This window comes from Furipterus horrens, unplaced genomic scaffold, assembly GCF_987537825.1.
Source record: "Furipterus horrens unplaced genomic scaffold, mFurHor1.1.pri manual_scaffold_13, whole genome shotgun sequence".
Lineage (NCBI taxonomy): Eukaryota > Metazoa > Chordata > Mammalia > Chiroptera > Furipteridae > Furipterus > Furipterus horrens.
In genome coordinates, this window is record NW_028327183.1 from 39,705,344 (window position 1) to 39,729,298 (window position 23,955).

General features: G+C 47.9%; 3 protein-coding genes across 3 annotated transcripts; 1 reads left to right on the plus strand and 2 right to left on the minus strand.

The window, feature by feature from the left end:
* Positions 1–3,452, plus strand: NCCRP1 (NCCRP1, F-box associated domain containing). The gene is made up of 6 exons (XM_090259983.1): positions 1–374; positions 1,192–1,254; positions 1,340–1,391; positions 2,038–2,133; positions 2,665–2,803; positions 2,919–3,452. Exons 1-6 carry the CDS (start codon positions 50–52, stop codon positions 3,057–3,059), a joined length of 816 nt encoding a protein of 271 aa, XP_090116109.1. The 5' UTR covers positions 1–49; the 3' UTR covers positions 3,060–3,452.
* An 856-nt stretch (positions 3,453–4,308) lies between these two features.
* Positions 4,309–5,740, minus strand: LOC149994636 (syncollin-like). Its single transcript, XM_090259984.1, has 2 exons — positions 5,327–5,740; positions 4,309–4,472 (listed from the first exon to the last, which is right to left on the minus strand). The coding sequence occupies exons 1-2, from the start codon at positions 5,719–5,721 to the stop codon at positions 4,463–4,465; spliced, it is 405 nt and encodes a 134-aa protein (XP_090116110.1). The 5' UTR covers positions 5,722–5,740; the 3' UTR covers positions 4,309–4,462.
* Positions 5,741–17,786: 12,046 nt separating this feature from the next.
* On the minus strand, positions 17,787–21,050 carry LOC149994637 (interferon lambda-3-like). Its single transcript, XM_090259078.1, has 5 exons — positions 20,994–21,050; positions 18,571–18,648; positions 18,164–18,307; positions 17,979–18,062; positions 17,787–17,892 (listed from the first exon to the last, which is right to left on the minus strand). Exons 1-5 carry the CDS (start codon positions 21,048–21,050, stop codon positions 17,794–17,796), a joined length of 462 nt encoding a protein of 153 aa, XP_090115204.1. The 3' UTR covers positions 17,787–17,793.
* Between the last annotated feature and the right edge of the window lie 2,905 nt (positions 21,051–23,955).

The window sequence follows — 23,955 nt, forward strand, 5'->3', positions numbered from 1 at the left end:
GCCCCAGTTAACCCCAGCCCTGCGGAGGGGAGCCGCCCAGACCCGACGAATGGAGAAGGTGCAGGACGGACGCGAGCTCGGCGGCGGGATGGAGGCCGAGGGGCCCGCGAGCCCCCAGGAGCCGCCGTCGCCACCGTCGCCACCGTCGCCGCCACCACCTCTGACGCCGCCGTCACTCGCGGCCCCCGAGAGCCCCGAGAGCCCCGGGCTGTCACCACCCGAGCAGCCGTCCGAGGCCCGCGCGCGGCAGCTGCTGCTTGAGGAGTGGCAGCCGCCGGGCGGGAGCCTGGAGCTGCCGCCGGGCCTCACCTGGAAGCTGCTCTTTCTGCGGAGGCCGCTCTACCGCAACCTGCTGCGCTCGCCCAACCCCGAAGGTGCGCACGCGGTGGCCAGGGCGGAGCTGGGAGAGCCCGGCTGCCGCCGGAGCTGCTTATCCAGACCGTCTGTCTCGCCTACTTTCCGCCGGTTTCCTTGTCTCTCTACCTCTGTCTCTGTCTCTTTGCCTCTTTCTGTCACTTGTTCTCTCTGTCCCTTTGAGGTTCTCCGTCCCACCTTGCATCCCTGTCTCTCTGTCTTGCTATGTCCAGTGTCTCTTTCTCGCCATAAGTCTCTTTGTCACCCTGTCACTCCTTCCCTCCTGCTCCCTCCCTCACTTCCTCCATCTGCCTGTTCTTTTCTTCCTTCCTTCCTTCCTTCCTCTTTCTTTCTCTTTCTTTCTCTCTCTCTCTCTCTCTCTTAAAAAAGATTTGATTATTTATTTTTAAAGAGAAGGGAAGGGAGGGAGAAGGAGAGGGAGAGAACATCCGGGTTGTCTCTCACGCACCCCCAACTGGGGATCTGACCCACAGCTCAGGCTTGTGCCCTGACTGGGAATTGAACCAGTGACCTTTGGGTTTGCAGACTGTCACTCAATCCACTGAACCACACCAGCCAGGGCCTAAGTCTCTTTCATGGTGCCTCTCTGTCCCTCTGTCTGTCTCATCAGAATGCACATTGCCCCTCTCCCCCAGGACATTCTCAGGGCTCTCTCTGGGCCCTGACTCACTGATCCCTGCCAGGCTGGCCTGGTCTGGTGGGTGGGGCACAGCTTCATGCCCTCCCAGAGCAGCCCTGGGGGCAGGGGGCCTGTGGGGAGAATGTGGGGAGGAACAGCCTCAGCAGGCCTGAAGCTCTACCATCTGCCCATTTCAGGCATCAACATTTATGAGCCAGCACCCCCTACTGGTCCAACAAAGCAGGCCCTGGAGACCCTGGGTGAGTGCTTGGTGGATGGACCCCAGGGGAGGGGGCGGTCCTGAAGACCAAGCACGTTCTAACCCTTTGCTCCTCCACCTGGCAGGCAACTTCCGAGGGTGGAACATTAGGACTGAGAAGCTCCAGCACAACCGCAGGTGAGTGCCCAGGACCCAGTGGCCTGCGTTTGATCCCCTCTTCTAGCCTTCCTCACTGTGTTGCCTGGAGAAAATGACTTTACCTCTCTGGGCCTCAGTTTCTTGCTCTGTAAACACAGAGATAGTCACCAGAGATAATGCTCGTAGAACACACAACACAGGCTCTAGCCAAATCTGGCTTACAACATAGTAGATGTTCAATAAATAGCAGCTATTATTGTTCCTCTGCTGAGCCTCCTTTCCTGGGAGGGGAGAGTCCCCTAGGCCTCCACCTCTACGTGAAACTGAGCCCTGCTTCTGGCCGCTGGGTGAGAAGGTGAAACTAAGGGACTCGAGTCACAGATGCCCAGGGTTGGGATCCTGTTTCTGCCACTTCTTTGCTGCTTGACCTTGGGCAAGTCATGTCCCTTCTTGACCCATCCACAGCACAGGGTTCAAAGCGCATCACCCTCTGAGGAGCTGATGGAAACTGAGACTGTAAGATGCTGAGTGAGCACTCAGCACCCATGCATGAGCACCCTCAATATGAGGGTGCGATGACCAGGGTTTCCTGCTCCCTAGGGTCAGGCCCACCTGGGAGATGCCCAAGAATGCCAGCAGGTCCAGAGCCCGCCCCCCACACCCACCCCTGTGCCCTCTCTCACAGCTGGACGGTGAAGCAGCAGTGTGTGGATCTGCTGGCTGAGGGCTTGTGGGAGGAGCTGCTTGATGACGAGCAGCCAGACATCACGGTCATGGACTGGTACGTGCCTCTGCCCCACCAGTTTGCACACAGGGGCTCCCCAAAGTGCAAGCCTCGCCTCCTCCTCCCCTTTGGCCTGAGCTCCCCAACAGGACCCTCCTGCCTTTGGAGAACCCAGCCCTGCCCATGGCCCCTTCTCGCTGACACTTTCAGGTTTTGAAATGTGCCAGGCCTGAGGTTTTCCTTCCTCCACAGATGCTTGTCTTTCTCAAGACGAATTCCGCCTTATCCTTTAGGAGTCAGTTTAACATGGCTCCACCAGGAAAACTTTCCCTGGCTAGGCCCCATCCCAGCACTGACCATTCATGCTTGTCACTACCTGGTAACAGATCTGCCGCCCCCACTGGACTATGAATCTTGTGAGGGCAGGGCGTGGGAATGTCTTGGTCACTGCTGTGCTGCCAGCACCACCCAGCCCAGGTGCACAGCATGGGTGCCAGTGAGTGTGTGTTAAATGGTGATTGGGGCCAGAGATTTGGGTCAGGATGTTGGGGTGGCGGTGGAGGCTGAAAACCTGGACCCCACCCCCAGGTATGAGGACAGCCGGCTGGACATGTGTGTCTATGAGCTGCACGTCTGGCTGCTGGCAGCTGACCGCCACACCACCATAGCCCAGCACCATGTGGCCCCCCGGACCTCTGGGAGGGGCCGTCCCAGCTGCTGGGTCCAGGTGAGACTCCCTACCCCAGCTGCCATCCAGACATGTCCCAAGACCTCGCAGAGGGAGGAGGCAGGATAGCAGGGTCCCTAATAAAGACTTCTCTCTGACCCCGGTGCTGCCATAGGTGTCCCACGTGTTCCGCCACTATGGCCCTGGTGTGCGCTTTGTCCACTTCCTGCACAAGACAAAGAACCTGCTGGAGCCTGGTGGGCTGCGGCGGACAAGGGTGACTGACTCCTCTGTTTCTGTGCAGTTCAGGGAGTGACTGGCTGACTCCAGGCCATTCTGACCCCTAGTCTCAACTATCTGCCCCTTGACATGTCTCTGACCCTTAGCTCCTCCCTAATAACCCTTAGCTCCTCCCTGACCCTTGATACCTCCCTGACCCTTAGCACCAGTGTATTCTCTTAGCACCTCCCTGAGGTTCAGCACCATCCTGATCCCTTAATACCGCAGTGCACTGCAGTTTCTCCCTGATCCCTTACCACCTCCTAGGCCCCTTGATCCTGCTGGGTCCTCGATAGCTTCACACATCCTTGAATGTCTGACTCTTTAGCATTTCCCCTGCACTCTCTGGACTCCATGAGGACAGGGGGCACTTCTTCTGGAGTCAGTGCTTGACAGATAGTAGGTGCTCAATAAATTCTGTTGACACGTGCCCAAGGGTGCTGAGTATGTCCCCAATTTGCTTCTTAGAACTTCACGGAGTTCCTTTCCCAATCCTCTAATCCGTGACCCCCAGCTCCTCCCAACTCCTCTCCCTCTGTGCCTCCCTGGCTCTCTGATCTTGTCACATGTCCCCAATTTATGGTCTCTTAGCATCTCCACCTACCTCTTTCCCTGTATTTCTTAACCCTCAGAATCTCTCCAAATTCCCCTTCTCTCTTCAAACCCAAATTGTCACCCCTCAGAGATGCCCCCATACCCTCCTTGCCCCAAGTCCTCATTTCTCTTCTTTAGCTTCTCCTCAGAGCCCCCAGACCCAGATATTCATTGAGGGCCCTTATCCCTGGGGGTGGGGGTGAGAATAAGCGGCAAATCCAAAATTTCAGAAATACAGAAATGTGAACTAAAGTGTCTCCCATGTATTGGGAAGAGGAGGGTTGAAAAAATTTAACAACCCATAAGTCCTAGGCTCAGGCCACATCTAGCAGCAGATCCTGGCTCTAGCCTGGGGCAGGTACTAGAAGGCCACCTGCTGTCTCACGCAAGAATCCTGAATCTGAAGGTCCCTGGCAGGCCAGACAGCTGGGGGACACTCAGGGAAGGGTTATCTACCAAATAGTGTGGGAAGCATATCAGTGTTTAACTATCAGCCTGCAGTACCATTGCATGCCACACACATGTTCTGTGTCTTTGTGCACACCTAAATCCATGTCAGAATCCATGGGTGTGCCCCCATCCATAGCATTGTCACAGGTATGGGCTGATCCTGGCATAACCACCTGCTGTCTCCCATCCAATCCCTGTCCTGTGTGAACTTGGGTTCCAAGCACAAGCAGATGGCAGGCAGGGGGAGTCATAAGGGCTGTATTGCAGGGAAGGCAGGGTCGGGGAGCAGGCAGAAAGCTCTCTCCATTTGGGACTTGGGACCTTCAGCAGGCCCCAGGAACAGGCCAGGTGAAGGGCTCAGCACTTTGTAGCTGGAGATGAGGAGCTTCTAAGGCATCAGTAACACCTGCAACAGAATAAAAAAATATCACCAGGAAGTGTCAGGGGCTCTGACACCCAGGCCGTGGGGGGTTCTAAACCTGAGATGAGGTGGACATCTGGGGCTGGACTCCAACTCCAAGAGCTCCGTGTCCTGGCCTGGGAATTAGGGGCTGAGGACTCTTGGAGCTCTTGGGGATAATGGGGGCAGGTGGGGCGGTTTTGGAGGGCGCTATGGCTAGGCCCCAGAGTCTGTGGGTTTGGATACACGAGTGCAGGGTGGGCTCGGGGGTCTCCCCATTGAGTCTGGCTCTGGCTCTGGTTTCTAGGGTTGAAGCTGTCCTAGAGGGTGTTGGTAGGTGGGGAGCATAAGTACTAGATAGGGTGTTCCTAGCATTGGGTCAGGGGTGTTGAGGTCTAGATCAGACTTAAGAGTCTGGGAGACCCCAGGAAGCTCTGGGACCTGATGATTTGGGTAGGGGGGGAGGACTGGCTTTGTTTCTGGGGTCTCAAGGTGAGGGGGTTGATGGTTCCCTATTCTCAAGCTAGGCTTGGCCACTCCGGAGTGGGTGGCCTTCCCTACAGAGTGCAGCTGTGGTGGGTAGGCAGGTGGGCGGCTTGCTCCCAGAATGGAGCGGGTGGTGGGTCAGCTTCTGAGTCTGGGAATTCCAGAACAGAGTCTGAGAGACCCAAGAGGCATGGGCTTGTGGGGGGAGGCGCGGGTGCGAGGGAGAAGGGGGACCTCCAGGACTGGGCCTAGGGACTCCGAATATGGGCCAGGGGCTCAGAGGTCTGGACAAGCCCGCGGGCCCGGTGGTGCGGCTGGGCGCTGGGCTCGGAGCTGAGCGCGCCGTGCGCGCACGGACGCGGGCGGGACCGCACCTGCAGTAGATGGAGGAGATGGCGTTGGACCAGTGGCCGAGGACGCCCCGGCGGTACTCTTCAAGGCGCGGGTAGGAGCCGGTCTTGAACTTGCGAGACTTGCCGCCTTTGCCCCGGCGGGACCACACGGTGAGCTCGCAGCGCGGGGCCACCACGAGTGAGGATATGACGTTGGTCCAGTTGGAAGGCAGGAAGGGCAGATCGGTGTCCGGCTCTATGGCCAGCTCGGCGCCCGCGCAGCAATTCTCGTAGTAAGGGTCGCTCTTGTCGTAGAGCTTGGCGCACGTCCGCGTCCCATCGGGGTTCTTGAGGTCGGCAGCCGCGGGGCAGGCGCCTCGGACGCCAGGGACGGCCACGAGGGCCAGGGCCAGCAGCAGTGGGCACAGCGGGGACATGGTGACTCTGTGGGGCACGTCCCCTGCGGGCTTTTATGCTCCTGACCCGTGGGAAGTGAGAAGCTGAGAGATTAGGACTCCGGGAGGGAGGGCGAGGGGAGGAGAGGGGAGGGGAGGGCGCCCCCTTCCCCAGGAACTGGGAGACCTTCCTAACCCAGGTCGCAAACCCACAACCCAGAAATCCAAGATGGGCATATTTGTATGAAAGTAGCGGCTTAAGATTTTCTGTGCAAACAGCATTAAAAAGGAAGTCAATAAACAGGCCTTGAGGACAGCGTTTTGCAACAGAGAGGGTAACAGGGTTAATCGATAAAGGTAGGAGGAACTCTTAAAAATTGACAAGGAATGGAACGCCCCTCTCCCCTTCCACAGAAGGAGAGGCTGAGGGAGGGGAAAGTGGAGGGGGGGTTGGGCCTGAAGGCTGAATAAGTCCCAAGACCTTGGGAAAGTAGAAGCTGGAGATAAGGAGAGAGGGGCCCTGGAGGGGAAAGGGGGCGGGGAGGGGGGCGGTGCAGCTCCTCCTCTCTGGAGTGAGGCCAAGATCAGAAACCAGAATCTGTGAAATATGAGGTAGACCTATTGGTGAATCACTTAAAAAACATTGCAAGGTAATGCGCAAAGGCTTGGGGAGGGGGGGGCGAAGCTATAAAAATAAAGAGAGCTTACAAACTGACAAGAAGATATCAAACACCCCCCACCCAGGAGGGGGAGAGGGAGGGAAGAAGAGGCTGCTACCCCTACTACCACTCCCTAGGAGCTGAAAGATTTTCCACGAGATTGGAAATCTTGATCTATAAAATAAATAGGATCAGTTGAAATGTACAAAACTTTAAAACTTTTGTACAGCAAAAATCCAAACCAATAAAAACCCAAACGAAAACCTAATAATCTACGGGAGATCAGACAATTCTTGTAACATACAATGAGTGCTCACCAATCAGCAAGCAGAAATGACATAAATCAAAGGAAACATTAGGGAGCAGGAAGGGGAGGAGCCTGAAACCTCAGGGTGGGACAGGGTGGGCATCTGGGAGCCTGGCCCAGGCCCTGCAGAGCTGCTTTGGCATTTCTGGTTTCCTGCCAGACATGAACAGGGTCAGGAGTGGATGAGCTGCTCAGACAGAAAATAATAGTTCAAGTCTGTGGTTCTGTGGGTGAGTCCAAGTCTGGGCCTCAGTTTCCCCATCTGTAAAATGGCTGCTATTTCTTCCTACTCTGTAAGATTGTTGTGAAGATTCTAAGGGGTAATAGAAAGTTCAAGGGTACGAGGGACAGCCTGGCACTGAATCCCAGGTCCTTCCTGAGCTTTCACACATACTTCCACCTCTGGGCCTCACAGATACGGGGGTGGTGCCCACCTCAGAGTGCTGAGGTGAGGAGTAGAAGGACAATCCATGTGAAAGCACTTATAGCAGGGTCTGTCACTAAGAGTCACAGAAGCATGTGCCATCATTATTATTATGAAAGCCTGTAGCGTTGTGCTTGGCACACAGCAGGGCTCAATAAATGTAAACCAGCGCAGCTATTACTCATGGTCACTCAGCTCACCTAATCCCCTTCTGGTCCTCTCAGATGCTCTCTGCCACGGCCAGGGTAATGCAGTAATTAAGAGCCAAAGGCTGGAAACAGAGAAGTGGGTTCAAATTTTGACTTTGTCACCTTGCCAAGTGACCTTGTTTGCTGTGTGACCTCTCTGAGTTTCAGTTTCCCTCATCTTCAATGGGATAATGGAATATGATAATAAAAATAAAAGATGATAATATAAAATCACTTTATATTATATAGTGATTTATAACTAATATAATAAAATGTTCATAAACATGAATAGTCCACATAATTGTTATTTATAAATGTAACATAAATACTTAGTATGTAATATTGAATAAGACAACAGCATAAATATAAACATATAAAGCACGAAGTATAGTGCCTGACACATGGTAGGTGCTCAATAAATAGGAGCTACTACGACTATCCCTATAACGATCCTGAGATCCCGGACCTTGGCTTGGTGCTGTCCCAGACCAGACCTGGATCCTTCTCCCTTCTTTCTTTCCATGACCACATGAAATCTAATCTCCAGCCGCTGACTTCCAGGGGGGCCTCCTTGACCTCAAGGACACAAAACCTCTGCCCCCCCCCCCCACGCCGTTTAAGGGCCCAGACTCAGGGATGGAGACATGGTAAATGTAGCAGGCATGGACGCAGTCACCTAGAGCTCCACTTGCAGAGTTGGGCCATGAGCTTCACATACAGATGGCAACATGGGAGAGCAAGGAGACCCGGATAGGGTGGCAGACCCAGGGACAGGAACACAGGACCTGTTGGGCCGCAGACACAGCCAGCATCAAAGAGAACCCACAGAGATCACAGCATCCCTAATCCAGGGACACACACATGAGCAGGGGGAGGGACATTCCATTCTTTCACAGTCTGCCACTGATGGTCACTGAATTTCATTGGTGTCTACACACTGAGCGTAGACACATGCTTGATACCCAGTCCCAGAGAAACAGTCACAGACAATGTCCCCACAACACAAACACACACCCACCGTCACTGACAAGCCCTCAGCCCCAACTACTCCCACCCTACACCCCACAAAGTCTCACACTGGAGAACATGCTGACATGCCCGTGTGAGGACATACACAGCCTCTTCATCCAGAACCCATTTCCTCACTGTTTATTAACACAGGGTAGACAAAGAGTAGAAAAATACACAACTCCTTATCACACATTTTTTTCTTCACATGAAAGAATGCCTGCCCTTGAGGAACCCATGAGCCCTTGAGAAAGTCAGGTGGTAGATCAATAATTCCAACACAATATAAGAAGAGTTATAACAGAGGTATTGCAAAGGACTCTGGGAATGTAGTGGGAAGACAGCAGATTTGTTCATATCTACCATAAAAAAGGAGATTGGTATATATGTGAAATTACCTCTAAAAGAAAAATGAAAGTATTAGTCTCAATCAGGGTAGTACCTGAACATAACATTATAGGTGGCTCACGATTTAAGTGAAAATGCTGTCTGTTGCATAAATACAGGGAAATAGACAAGTACTGAAGTTCACACTGGTTCATCAGCCCTCATTAATTACACTTCTGTAATGATATCATCGAATGGGATTATTTGTTAAGAGCTCCCATGACCCTCCAACGTAGCCGTAGCTGTGTGGTTTGGAACAGTGGTCCTCAAAACGGGATCCCTGAACCAGCAGCATCAACAAACATCCTCTGGGAACTCCTTAGAAAAGCAGATTCTCAGCCCCACCTCTGTCCTACTGAATCAGAAATTCTAGGGGTGAAAACCCAACAATCTGAGTTTTCACATGCCTTCCTAGTGATTCTGATGCACATTGGAGTTTGAGAACCACTGGGTTAGGGCTTTGGTCTTTGGTACCTCAATTTGCTCATCTACTATAAAATTTATTTCATATCATTTTCTTGATTTAAAAAAAATCCATGAGCAAGAGAAAGAGAAACATTTCTAGGGGTCCCAGGTAGGGGAGCCTCAGAAGACAGTGCCTGGAACCAAATCCCCAGAGTGAGCTCGAACTTCTCTGACACAGATAAGGTCCCTCCTCATCTAACCTCAGGACAGGGCTGAAGACAGTTTTCTCAGATACACCTGCTCCAGGTGAGGAGCCTTGTTTCCAAGTCTCCCTGGGTCCCACAGTGCCCCTTTGTGGTCTAGGCCAGAGCTACTCAACTTCCATTGCGCCGCAGATCACTTGGGGGTTGGGATGAGGACCTGTTAAAATACAAGTCCGGCTGCGGCAGATCTGGATAGTACAGTATTCAGATTCTACACTTCCTGCAAGTTCTCAGGTGACGCCCGGCCAATGGGGGCTGTTGAGTAAGCCGCTCTCCACAGACTGGCATCCCATCCCAGACAGACAGAAAATCCGAACCCGCTACCAGGAGGGGTGGCAAGAATTCAGAGGTGAGCAGTGCCGAGGGGGACGCAGGGGAGTGGTTGAGACTGAAAGGAAAATGCAAATGAAATTTCAGAAGGTAGCCCGTGGAGGAAGCCTAGTCTGAAACTCTTAAGGGCTGGAACATGTTTGGCTCAAGTGTCCCAGCGGATGAGCGGTGGGAACCCTAAGCTAAGCCCAGGAAGGAGACGGGGTTTCACGGGTAGCAGGACGAGTTAGAGGAGGCTGGAAGTGTTCGCGAGGTGGCGCCATAGCACAGCGATTCAGCAAGCAGGCTCGGGAGTGCTGGTTCCATAGTTCAAGTCCCGATTCTGCTGCTTATGTTACGCGACATGTGTGAACGTCAGCTCCTTCCTGTGTGGAGATAATAAACGCGAAAGCGAGTTATATTCCCTGTTCCTGAGGCTTGAAAGGGACAATTGTTTCCTTTTTGATTGCTTATATTGGTCATTGGTATGTTCTTTACATACATGTTTTAAAATATAATTGCAACAGTTTTATTAGTCTTTTCCAATTACCGATGATAACTGATATTTAGCTTTGTAGATCCTCTCTACTGTATATTTGTTTTTTCTTTAATTTAATCTTATTTCATTATTAATAATAATTAGCATTAGTTTCTATTGTGCATTTGGTTTTTATTCTTTCTTCCATTCTACTTTCTTTGAGTTTTGTGCTCTCTTGTCATAACATTTGAGATGGTGTGTAGCTTGTTATTTTTCAGCCTTTTTTTTTTCTTTTCCCATATTTGTCTTTAAGGCTTTCTACTTCCTTTGTAGGTGTGTTGTGTGGCTTACATAAGATAGTAAGTGTAACATGCTAAGATTGTGTCAGGCACATGGAAAGTGCTCAGTATGTTCATTGTTAATGTTGGTGTTTGTTTTGATTATTACTATTAATCAGGGGCCTTGAAGACAGAAAGATTCAGGGAAGATTATGCATTGGTTTTTGATTGCTGCTATAATAAACAAACTTAGTGGTTTTAAACAACCCAGGCTTATTATCTGACATGTCTGGAGGTCAGAAATCCAAAATGGGTCTCATGGGCTACAACCAAGGTGTCAGCAGGGCCAGGGCTGCATTCCTTCTGAGGCTCCAGGGGAGAATCCATTTCCTGGAAGTTTCTACTTTCTAAAGGTTTTTTTGCATTCTATGGTTGGTGGGTCCTTCCTTCTTCAAAGCCAGCAATGTGGCATCTTCAAATCTCTCTCTGCCTCTAACCTTCTCTTCTGCTCCCTCTTCCACTTTAAAGGATCTTTGTGATTACATTGGAGTCATCCAGGTAACCCAGGATAGTTTCCTTATTTAAGTCCAGCTGATGAGCAACTTTTTAAAAAGACCATCTGCAGCCTTAACTCCCTTTGCCATGTAACACAACATAGTCATGGGGACTAGGGATTGGGACATGGACATTATCCTGCCTACCACAAATCAGTGTTGAGGTTTACCGTAAATGAGGAGCACTCGTATCTCTTATATGAAGAAGGCGGCTGCCCAAGCTGTCTGTGCCTCCAGCATCAGGGCCCAAGTTCCTTCTATACTGTTGCTCCATCATCAATATGTGGCTTTCTCTTCATGGTCCAGGATGACGGCTTGAGCTCCATTCTTCACATTCATGTCCCAGACAACAGGTGAAGTATGGGAGGGAGGGGTGAAGAAGAGAATGCCTTGCACTCTAAGAGTCGATCCCAGAAGTGCCACATGATATTACTGTCTATATTGTGCTGTCAGAAATTAGCTGCAGGTGGGCACATGATGCCACAAGAAGCTGAGTCTTGACTCAGGTTAGCCATGTGCCTGGCAAAAAATCAAGTTTTTTGTAACTGAATGTAGAACAGATACTGGGGTATTTCCATAAAGCTTGAATGAGAGGAACGACAGATTGAGGAATGACAGAGAATCAGATAGGACACAGATATCCAGCGGAAAAAAGGAAATCCAGCCTTTCCACAACCTGGGAACAGTAGAGAGAAGGTTGACTGTGGTGAGATGATGATGGCCTTCAAACACATCCAGGTCCTAGTTCTGGAACCTGAGAGTGTGGCCTTACATGGCAAAGGGGACTTTACGGATGTGATGGAGTTAAGGGTCTTGAGATGGGGAGATTATTCTGGCTTATCTGAATTAACCCTAAGTGGAAATGCATGTCCTCATAAGAGAAAGGTGGAGGGACATTTGACTTCAGAAGAGAAGGAGATGTGATGATGGAAGCAGAGACTGGAGTGATGCTCTTTGAAGACAGAGGAAGGGGCCACAAACCCAGGAGTATAGGAGGCCATTAGAAGCTAAAAAAGTGCAAGGACACTGAATCTTCCCTACATCCTCCCCAAGGAATCACACTGCCTACAGCTTGGTTTTAGCCCTTGACGACTCCTTTGGGCCTTCTAACCTCCAGAATTGGGAGAGAGTATCTTTGTGTTAGTGTAAGCCAGTGTGGCTGTGCTCGTTACAGCAGCCACCAGAAGTGAATACTGTGACTTTGCCCTAAAACCTTCCATGTTCCCTAAGAGATGTAACTGGAGCAGGAGATCTCCCTGAAAAACTGGGCATTGGCTGAAGTTTTCCAAGGAATCAAGATGATTATGGAAATTCCACTTCTGGGTATTTACCCAAAGAAAAGGAAAACAATAATTCAAAAAGGTATCTGCACTTGCATGTTTATTGCAGTGTTATTTACAATAACCAATATATGGAAACAACCTAAATGTTTACCAATGGGTGAATGGATAAAGAAGATGTGGTACATATATTCAATAAAGTACTAGTCATTTATTTAAAAAAAGAATAAAATCTTGTCATTTGAGACCTTATTAGTGGACTTTCAGGGCCTTATACTAAGTGACATAAGTGAAGCAGAGAAAGGCAAATACTATATGATTTCATTTATATGTGGAATTTCAAAAACAAAGACAAACAAACAAAAAACAATTCAAGGTTATAGATATAGAGAAAAGATCGGTAGCTGCCAGAGGCAGAGATGTAGGGGGTGGGCACAATGAGTGAAGGGGGTCAAAAGGTACAAACTTCCAGTTATAAAATAAACGAGTCATGGGGATGTAATATACAGTGTGGTGACTATAATTAATAATACTGTATTGCATATTTGAAAATTGCTAAGAGAATAGATCCTAAAAGTCCTCATCACAAGAAAAAAATTGTAACTATGTGGTGACAGATATGAACTAGACTTATTTGGTGATCATTTTGCAATATATTCAAATATTGACTCATTATGTTATATACCTGAAACTAATATAATGTTATATGTCAGTTATATATCAATAAAAAAGTGATTGTGGGGAGCTGGGGAGGGGGCTTCCAGGAAGTAACAATGGATTAGATTGACTGGTGTCAATACACTTCAATGTAGTAGTGGTAAAAGTAACCACAAGACTGTTTTGTAGGAACTTTAAACTGTCCCCATAGTTCAGGGAGTACATGTCAAGCCTTGTCCCTCACAGTGTGGCGCGTGCAATAGCAGTACTGCATCACCTGCCGCTTGTTACAAAATACAGATCTCAGGTGTCATCCAGATTAATTGAATTCAATTCAGAAGTTTAACAAGACCCCCATATAATTCACATTATGTTAAAATACGAAAAGCACTGCTCCACAGCACAACTTATCTCTTGAAATAAAACAGGGAGGGGGACCATAGACAAAGTACACTGGAGTTGATTTAGGCTTAATAGTGCATATTCAGTCTTTTTTTTTCTGGTGCTACTTATAGGTTAGATCACCCAGAAAATGTTGTCATATTTGAATGCATGCCTTGCTAAGTGGTGATTAAAAGAGTAAGATGTTAAAAAAAAAGTTTGTAATTAAAAAAAACAAACCCAAAACTATATCAACTAAACAACTCCCCATTCTTCGCTCCCCCAGCCCCTGAGTGTGGTGGAGCCAGGAGAGGTCTCTGAACAGGAGAGGGACCCAACCTGACTCAGGTGTTCACAGGATCTGTCTGGCTGCATGTGCAGAAGAGATTGGGGGGCTGGGGAGCCCAGGGAGGAGGCTGCTGCCATGGTCCAGGTGGGAGAGGGTAGACAGGACCAGGGTGGGGGCAGTGGATTCAGCGTATACTTAAAGATCTGAAGAGAAGAAAAAGGCTGAATAAGAGGGAACTCCACCTGCCTAACAGCTTTGAGCTGGGCCATTAGTCTTTATGGCCTGTGCACTTGAACTGAAACATTAGCTTCTTGGATCTTGAGCCTCCTGGCTTTGGACTAGAACTTACACCACAGGCTCCCCTGGTTTTCATGCCTTGAACTTGAACTGGAACTACACATTGGCTCCTCTGGTCTCCAGCTTGCCGACTAAAGTATTGGGATTTAGCCTCCATAATTGCATGAGTCAATTTCCTCCCCCTCTCCCCACCCCCACCCTACCCCTCTCCCTCTCTCTCGTTAGGATAGATTACAGATAGGTAAGTAGATATAGATAGACAGCTGTATCTCCTGTTAATTCTGTTTCGCTGGAGAACCCTGAATAATACAGGGAGGCAGAGAAATGGGGCAGTAGCTGGGGGGGGATGTGGGGATGAGATAACATTTCTTTAATAGAAACTATAAGAGTACACAGAGGAAAACTGGTGATATAGGATAAGGGGGGCAAATTGTGTAGGGTGCTGTTGAGTGATAAAGGGTGGGATCCAGGGTCCAAGTAGAGGACAGCAACTCTGGCCCAGATGCTGGTGGGTAAGCAGATGTGGTAATGGGGGCACATGAGATTCTCTTCTATTGCTTCTACATTTTCAGAGGAAGAAGCAAACCTATCCATGAGGGTGAGGATGGGGAAGGGGAAGTTGAAGGTTTAAGGAGACAGTAGACAATATGAAATAGGTATTGGAGGACTATAATAGATTATGGAGGCCTGAAAGAACCTCAGTTTTGATTTTTTTTTTTTTTTAATATCCTCTTTGCTCTGACCTGAGCCTTCAGGCGAAGTGGGCCATCACCTCCATGAAGGGAACCATCTTTGGTCTGAGCCAATCATAGCTGTCTCATGTCCCTTGTCAGTGAATTGTTTAGGCTAAGGCATGTGACACATGCTGGCCAACGTGAGGGTCATCTATTATGCCAATAAATATTGACTGACCACCTGCTATGTGCCAGGCACTGTTTTGGGTTCTGGAAACACAGAGGTGAACAAAACAGAAAAGAATCCCTACTTTGGTGAAGGGGTAACAATCAACAACATAATAAATAAGCAAATTTATGGTATGTTAGAAGGGAATACATGCTATGGGAGAAAAGTAGAACAGAGTAAGAGATATGAGGAGCACTAGAGGGGGTTGCAATTTTGTTTTTAATTTTTTTATCCTTACCCGAGGACATTCTTTCATTGCTTTGAGAGAGACAGACCGAGAGAGATCAATGTGAGAGAAACATTGATTAGTTGCCTTTTTATACACACCCCAACTGGGGATCAAACCCACAATCTGGGTATGCGCCCTGACTGGGAATCGAACCCACGACCTTTTGGTCTATAGGATGGACGCTCCAACGGAGTCACACCGCCAGCCAGGGTGGGTTGCAAGTTTTGTTTTTTTTTAATTAATTTGTTTGTTTATTTATTTTTAGAGAGAGGGGAAAGGAAAAAGAGAGGGAAAGAAACATCACTGTGTTGTTGCCTCTCACTCGCACCCCCAACTGGGGACCTGACGTGCAACCTAGTCATGTGCCCTGACTGGGAATCGAACCAGCGACACTTGGTTTGCAGGCTGACGTTCAATCCACTGAGCCACAGCAGCCAGGACTTGTGTTGTAAGTTTTAATGGGATGTTAGTGTGGGCTTGAAGGGAAGTCTGTTAGGGGTATCCTGGGAAATATTTTCCTCACTGGAAAAAAAAAAAAAAGATATATGGTAAGATGCTATCTCTTTTCTTTCTTGCCAAGAGGATACAGTGTTTGGAACTGTGGTAGCCACCTTGTAACGGAGATTGAAACTGAAAAGAGACTGAAATGCTGACGATGGCCAGGCTGAAAGATGGGAAGAATCTGAATTATTGACAGCGTTAGTGTGATTCCTGATCTATCTCACCCTCAGGCTTCTTGTTGAGAGTATAAATTTTTGGTTGTTTAAGCAAGTTGAGTTGAGGTTTTTCATTACTCAAGCAAAAAACAAAACAAAACTCTGATAAACATATTTGCACTTCATACACAGTAAGATAGTTCTATTTGGTTTACAGCCATATGTGATGTGTCAACATTTCATTTTTTTAAAAACCACCACCAACAACAACAATCTACAAGTGCTAAAGCTAACAGGCATCCACCAAAATCCTAGGGGTGGAAGAAGCCACCCTGCTCTAGCAGACATGGAGAGTGTGGGCGCTGCCTCCTCAGCACTGTAGACTAATTCCCTTCATGGGGGCTTCCACTAGTCAGTTCGTTTATATAGATCATTATTCAGAGGATGGCAAAGAAACATTTAGGATCAGAGTCTTTGTTGCTATTGGCTTATTATGTGGTCCAGTTTGGATCTGTACTTGAGCTGGTTTCTATGCACAATAATAAAGATAATTTGTCCTTGTCCTTAAAATCGGAGTTGAAGATATGAATTTAGGATGTGTTAGACTACCTTATTATTCTAGACATCTTTTTCCTCTTGAAGTGAGGAATACAAATCCTTGCTCTATTGACCTCAGACTTGGTTATATTACTTCTTTGAGCCAATGAAATAGGAGTCAGGGTCAAGTGATACATATCATTTTTTAGCAGAGGCTCTAAGAGCCAGTGCATAGCCACTGTGCACTCTTCTCTCTACTCTAAGACCATAAATATCCTGGGGCTGCACCTTCATCTTGAATCTCAGTCTACCCAGGATGGTCATGGCATGACTGAGCAATAAACCTTTATTGTTATAAGCCACTGAAATTTAAGGGTCATTTGTTACTATAGCATAATCCAGCCTAGGTGGACTGATACAAGGGTAATCAGTGAGAAGGTGGCTTGTCGCCAGCTCCAGGTTATCCACAGGGATATCTGACATGACACCAGAGAGAGTGTAAAGAGGGAAGAGAGGCAAGAGTCCAGGACAGGACTCTGACAAGCTCCAGTACTTAAGAGGTGGGAAGAAGAAAGAATCCCGAAAATGTGACTGAGAAGAAGCAGCCAGAAGTTGGAGAAGACAAGAGTGTGATTTCACAAAAATCAAAGTGAGAGAAAGAAGAAAGAGTTGATAAGGAATGGGTTAGATGCTTCTGAGAGCTCTTCTTGGGTGAGGATGTGATGGAGAAGTGGATATGAGGAAGCAGAAAAGATATGAAAGACATGTAGGGAAACTATCAAAAAAAAGAGGTTTGAAGAAACAGTGATGTCACAGAGATGGGGTTAGGCAGAAGTGCCTGGTTCCCTGAAATGCAGTCCTAGATTACCCATCTTCCCATCTCCTCTATGGATACTGAATATGTGGACACCTTGAAGCTTCATACCAATGACAACCCCAGGGAAAAGTGGAGGCAGAACAACCCTATGCAGCCAGAATTCTTCCACTTCATGGGAAACTTGCCTTTCATTTCCATGTGTCTAATTAAAAATGCTTTTGGCTGCAAGTAACTGAAAGCCCTAACTCTACTGGCTTAAACTTGAGGTAAATTTATTGTCTCACACAAAAATAAGTAATGGATACAGACACAGAGATCATTAATGAAATAGTAACACATAGAATTCAGCAACAGATCAAAACATTGTACACCATGACCAAACTGAGCTCATTCCAAGAATGCAAGGCTGATTTAATATTTAAAAACTAATCAATAGAATCTACTAAAATGAGCTAAAGAAGAAAAATCACATGATTATAACAATCAATCTCGAAAAACATTTACCCATTCATGACTAGGAAAAAAAAAACTCTTAGAAAAATAGGAATGGATCCCACACTCATACACACACATGCAGAGGACCACAGTCACATATGTAATCATGCAGTCATTTGCACAGTCACATATAGACAAGGTCAATGGCATAGACAAGGGATTTATTTTCATACATTATGTGGAAAGTGCAAGAATAAACCTCTTTGGGTAGCTTCATAAATAAATAGGGATCTGGAAGCAATATTCTAGGGGAGGTAGTTGGTGCATAAATAATATTTAATATACTGGGACAGGTTGTAGGTGGGTCTCAGGGTCAGACACACAGGTCTCCACTGGTGACACATTTCAGGTCACGGGTGAGGAGACGGAAGAGGTTGAATGTGACAGAGGCTTCAAGGCAGCCAGGAGACTCCTGTAGGGAAGACGGGACAGGTCAGTGGCTTCTGCCATCTGGGCTCCCAGTGGCCCCCACATGCCGGTCACTCCCTGGTCTCTCACCTTCTCTGGAGCCTCCTGGAGGCGGTGCAGCCAGTGGTAGAGGTGACCCCGGGGCCTGGGGCCTGCTGTGGCCTGAGCTGGGACCTGTGGACAAGGGGTGTGAAGCGTGAGGCAGGGCCTGGGACAGAGGGGGACATACGGGGGTCAGAGCCCACAGACATGGCCTGGGAGCCCAGAGCACTCACACAGGCCTGAAGCTTGGTGTGGATGTGGCGCAGCGTGTGAACGGGCTGGTCCAGGGTGTCCCCCAGGGTCGAGTTAGCCACGGTGTCCAGGACCTTCAGTGTCAGGGCCAGCTCAGCCTCCAAGGCCACGGGGCGCTCCCACACCTGAGGAGGGAGACGGAGGCAGGTGAGAGCTGCGCGTGAGAGAGGACAGGTGAGGGGCACTGAGGGAGGAACAGGCGAGAGCAAAACATCAGGGGACAGGTGAGAGGACACAGCCAGTGTGGGCATGTGAGGAGAGGTCAGGGGGCCTGGCCAGGAGGGCACGGAGAAGGGGACAAGTGAGAAGGAGAGGCGAAGGGGCCACCTAAGGAGCCAGAGGAGGGGGCCGGGTGAGGCCAGGGCCGGACCTGACTCTCCCAGCTCACCTGCAGCTGCCTCAGGTCCCGGGTCCTGGGGAAGGGGCGGGAGCTGCAGCTCCAGTTCTTCAGCAAGAGCGACTCTTCCTGGAGGCAAGGGCAGAGGGACAGTGGGGAGGCTCACGAAGTGTCCTTCATGTTCCTAAGGCCCCTCACCTAGTTTCATTCCTGACTCTTTTCACTATCCTCCACGGGGATTGGTCAGGTATAGATCTGGACTCAGTATCCCTGATGCTCTGTTTCTGAGTACATCTGGGATATAATTTTTGTCTCAGTTCCACATTGTAACATTTAGCCTAGACAGATAGGTGGTCTAGGGCAGGCCCAGACTTGGAAGCAGACAACAGGGCAGGACCAGGGGAGCCTGGGAAGGGGACACTGAGGAAGGAAGGTGACTTCCTGAGCAGGACAGTCTCAGGGGTGGGCAGATCCAGGCTCACAAAACGAGGTCATAGGTGCCCCGATGAGGTGGGGGTGGTGCGAGGGAGGGCTCCTCTCTCTGTAGGTTGCCCAAATGGGATGGGGTGGTGAGGGGATACCCAGGAAGTATTTCCACGAAGAAGCAGCTTAGGGGAGGGAAGACAACCCGGGGAGAGGGCCACTGTGGGCTGGGAAGAGAAAGTAAGGCTGAGACAGCAGAGTATAAAGAAAATGACGGGTCTCCTCACCCCTCCCCACTTGCCACCAATATGAGGTCCAAACAAAAGGGCCTGCTCAGGATTTCAGGTACAGCTGAGGTCTTCAACCAATTGATTGTGACCAACTCATCCATTTATTAATTTGTTCAGTCAATCATTGATTCAAGAATGTATTTAGTGAGTAACTACTATAGGTCAGCACCCTTCTAGGCACTGAGGATCCAACAGTGAACAAAACCCAAAAACCTCCCTGCCATTTATGGAGTTGACATTCCAGTCAGAGAATAACAACATAATAAACTAAATATATATGATGTCAACTATTAAAAAGTGCTTTGAAGTAAAATTAAACCAGAGGTGGAACTAGGTGTGTAGAGAAGGGTTGTCTGTAAGACAGCCAGAGAAGGTGACATCTGATTGAAGACCTAAAGGAGGGAGGGAACCATGAGGACATCTAGAGGAACAGCATCCCAGTCAGTGGGAACAGCGAGTGCAAAGTGAGTACAATGAAGAGGTTCTCTCTTTCCACACAGGAGAGCAGTGAATTGTTATAACACCTCTGAGGTAGGTACAACACTTTCTCCCACCTTGAAAATGAGAAAGCTGGTGCTCAGAGAGATCAAGAGACTTGCCAAGTTTGCACAGCAGATGTGAGCCCTAAAGCAGGCAGCTCTGCCTGGCACGCAAGCCTAACCCTGGAACCTCCTGCCTCAGAGATATTGAGTTTATTGGAGGAAACTGGGCTGTGCTCTGTCTCCTGACTCCTCCCACCTGGAGAGTCTTTTGAGGGAGTTGACTTTGCCTTGTCCACCAAATTCCTCTCATCCTTCCTTCCTCAGAACTAGAGATGGAGGCTGACATGGGCCACCAAATGCAAGATGACATTTTCTGCATCCTCTACACTGCGTGTGGCCATGTGACTGCATCCTCACAAGGATCTGGGCCTTCAAACCCGGGGCAGGTGGTTCTGCTCTCTCCCTTTCCCATGACCTGGAACCTGGGCATGTCTGAGAGTCAGACTCTGCAGTGCAGATGAGGACAGTGCCTAGGGCAAGGGTTCTAACCTGGCATAAGAATGCAGGATGGGCCTGTGAACTTGGAAATTGACATTTCCTTCCTGTATTAGACTCTTATGGCTGCTGTAACAAATTACTACAAACTTAGTGAGTTTCAAAACAACAAATTTTTCATCATCCAGTGACTGGTTAAACAAAATGTAGTATATCCATACAATGGAATATCATTCACCCTTGAAAATGGAAGGAAATTCTGACACATGCTACATACAACATAAATAAAACTTTGAAATGAAATAAATAAATAAATAAATAAATAAATAAATAAATAAAACTTTGGACATTATGCTAAGTGAAACAAGTATGTCACAAAAGGACAAAAACTGTGTGATTCCATTTACCTGAGGTACTTAGAGCAGACAAATTCAGAGAGACAGAAAGTAGAGTGGTGGTTGTGAGGGGCTGGGGGAAGGGAACAGGGAATTATTTTATGGGTAACAAGTTTCCCTGATACAAGATGAAAATGTTCTGGGGGTGGGGTGCACTACAATGAAATATACTTAACATTGCTAAACTGTACAGTTAGAAATTACTAAGGTGGTACATTTTACGGGTATATTTTTACAATTAAAAATTAAAAACTATCGAACAAAAAGAACAAAACAAAAACACCCCACAAATTTATACTCCTACAGTTTTGGCGATTAGAAGTCTAAAATCACTGTGTCGGCAGGACTGGTTTCTTCTGGAACTTTCAAGTGACAATTCATTTCCTTGCCTCTTTCAGCTCCCAGAAGTCACCTGCATTCCTGAACTTGCGTTTCCTGCCTCTCATTGCCCCAATCTCCAACCTCCTGCTTCTGGTGTCATCTCCCGCCACTGGCTCCGACCATCTTGCCTCCCTCTTCTAAGGACCCCACGTGATCACGCTGGGTCTACCTGGACAACCCAGGACAACCTTCCCATCTCAAGACCCTTAGTCACATTCACAAAGTCTCTTTTATCATGTTCTAGGGATTAGAAACACCTTTGGGTGTGTGTGTGATTATTCAGTCTACCACATGTCTGCTACAAATATAGGCAACAAACCACAATAGTGTTAGCAAAACTTGTGACTTTGTCACTGAAAGGAATCGCAGACATTTTCATATTGGGCTATATTCTAGCAGGCATCTTTTTTTTTTCTTTCAAAAATTTTATTGCATTTTTAAATACGCTTTATTGATTATGCTGTTACAGTTGTCCTAATTTCTTTTCCCTTTGTTCCCCTCCACCCAGTAATCCCCCTCCCTCCAATTGTCCTCCCGCCTTAGTCCATGCCCATTGGTTGTGCATATAGTTCTTCTCAACACCTTCCTGTCTACTCCACTCCCTCCTACTATGCTTCTTAATTCCTGTACCATCTCCCTCCCTTTCCCCCCTTGCCCCTCCCTGCTGACTTCCCCCATAATATTCCTCATACCTCTAATCCTTTTCCCACTCTCGTTGCCTACTTAGTTTGCCTTTGTTTTGGTTCCCTAGCTTCTGTTGTTGGTTGTTGTGTTACAGTTTTCATTTTAATGCTCATAGTTTTGATCCTCTTTCTCCTAAACAAGTCCCTTTAACATTTCATATAACAGTGGTTTGGATCTGATGAACTCCTTCAGTTTTACTTTGTCCCAGAAGCACTTTCTCTGCCCTTCTATTCTAAATGACAGCTTCGCTGGATAGAGTAATTGTGGTTGTAGGTTTTTGCTTTTCATTACTTTGAATATTTCTTGCCAGTTTCTTCTTGCCTGCAGAGTTTCTTTTGAGAAATCGGCTGAGAGTCTTATTGGGACCCCTTTGTACATACTTCTCTTCTTCTCTCTTGCTACTTTTAAGATTCTCTCTTTATCCTTAATTTTTGTCATTTTGATTATGATGTGTCTTGGTGTGATTCTCCCTGGGTCCAGTTTTTTTGGAACTCTCTGGGCTTCCTGAACCTGTAAGTCTATTTCCTTCCCCAAGTTAGGGCTTAAGTTCTGCTTCATTGTTTTTTCAAATAATTTTTCAATTTCTAGTTCTTCTTCTTCACCTCTGGCAACCCTATGATTCGGATGTCGGCCCACTTATAGCTGTCCCATAGGTTTCTGAGCCTCTCTCATTTTCCTCGCTTTCTGTTTCCTCTTTCTGCACTGGTTGAGTGTTTGTTCCTTCCCTATGTTCTGATTTGATCCCTGGTTTTCTTTCCCTCACCACTAGTTTCATATGTGTTTTTGTTCATTTCAGCAAGACTAGTCTTCATTCCTTCCCTGTCTTGTTTCAGATCTGCTGTTAGGTCTGTAAGCATTTTTATAACCAAAGCTCTGAATTGTGCCTCAGAAAGAGTTTCTATCTGCTGCTTCGTTAGATTAGATATTTGCTGTCTGGTCAGCTCTGTCACCGGGATCTCTATCATGATCTGTGCCATCCTGACAGTTTTGTGTTTACCTTTGCTTCCTGGGCAGGGCTGTCACACCTCCTACGCTATAGGGTGTGGAGCCCCATGCACTCATCACAACCTGGTGACCCTTCTCACCTCGGTGTGGTGTTTTCTGTGGGGGTGGGGGTCCAAGATGGATTCCTGCCATTCACTCCTCTGAGAGACTGGGAGCCTCCTCCTCCATCCCCACCCCCTCTGGGCCTCACAGTCCAAGACAATAGGGGTCTGCCTTCTCCAGCACTGGAATTGCAAGCTGATGGGTCTGGTCTGCAGCCGGGGTTCTCCCTCGGCGCTTCTTGCCTCCTCTTAAGTACAAGTGTCTGTGCTTACTGCCATCCCGCCGCCATCACTGCTGCTGCAGCTGCCAGCACAGCTTGACCTCTCCGCCCTGGCTTCACCCCTCCTACCCATCTGGATGAGCACCACTTCTTTATAACTTCATACATTGGACTTCCATTTATTTTCTGGAACTTCTGATTGTTTCTCATTTTTGTGGTAGTTGTGTTCCTTCTTAGTTGTGGAGGAAGACAGAAGGTGTCAGTCTAGGCCTCCATCTTGTCTGGAAGTCTCCTATGTGTCTCTAGCAGGCATCTTAAAATATCACTTGTGCTCATCTCTAACTTAGCTCTTAAAGCTGCCACAAATTAGTTTTTACTTAACACATTAATGAAGAAGCACATAAATTATTATAGAACAGCTTTTTAAAATATTTTGATAACTGCCTTACAGTAACAATCTGAATCCTTTGTCACGTGTAATTTATTTTATTCTGAGAAGCTTTGCCAAGTTGTCATGGATTCAATGCATGAAAATGGTTAAGAATGCCTGTCTCAGGGAATCGTGGCGCAAAAACTGGGGCCCTGGCTGACTGAGTAGAGTCATCCTGCTAACTGGATCACTCCCCTTAGGACTGAGAGTTGGCAGAGAATTACACTTCTGTTTTTTAAATCCACTGTTTGAGGATCTCTTTGTTACAATAGCTCAGCCTTGATGAAAACTCGACTCAGCATTGACTGACTGGCTTAAGTTGTTTGCTTTCAGGGGAAGATCCAGAATTAGTGGGGCTTGAAGCTTAAACAATTTAGGGGTTCATTTAAGCAATAGAATGAAAAAAATATTTTGTTTTGCTTATTTTACAAAAAGATATGACCATGTGAAGACATTGATAGGGCCCAGTCTCAGACCTCCCAAAGGTGAGACCCTGAAGCTTAAGCTGGGCAGCAGACACAGTGCTGCCCCACCCAGATTACCTGTTCAGGACCCTCACACTCATATGCCAGCTACTGGGAATGCTGGC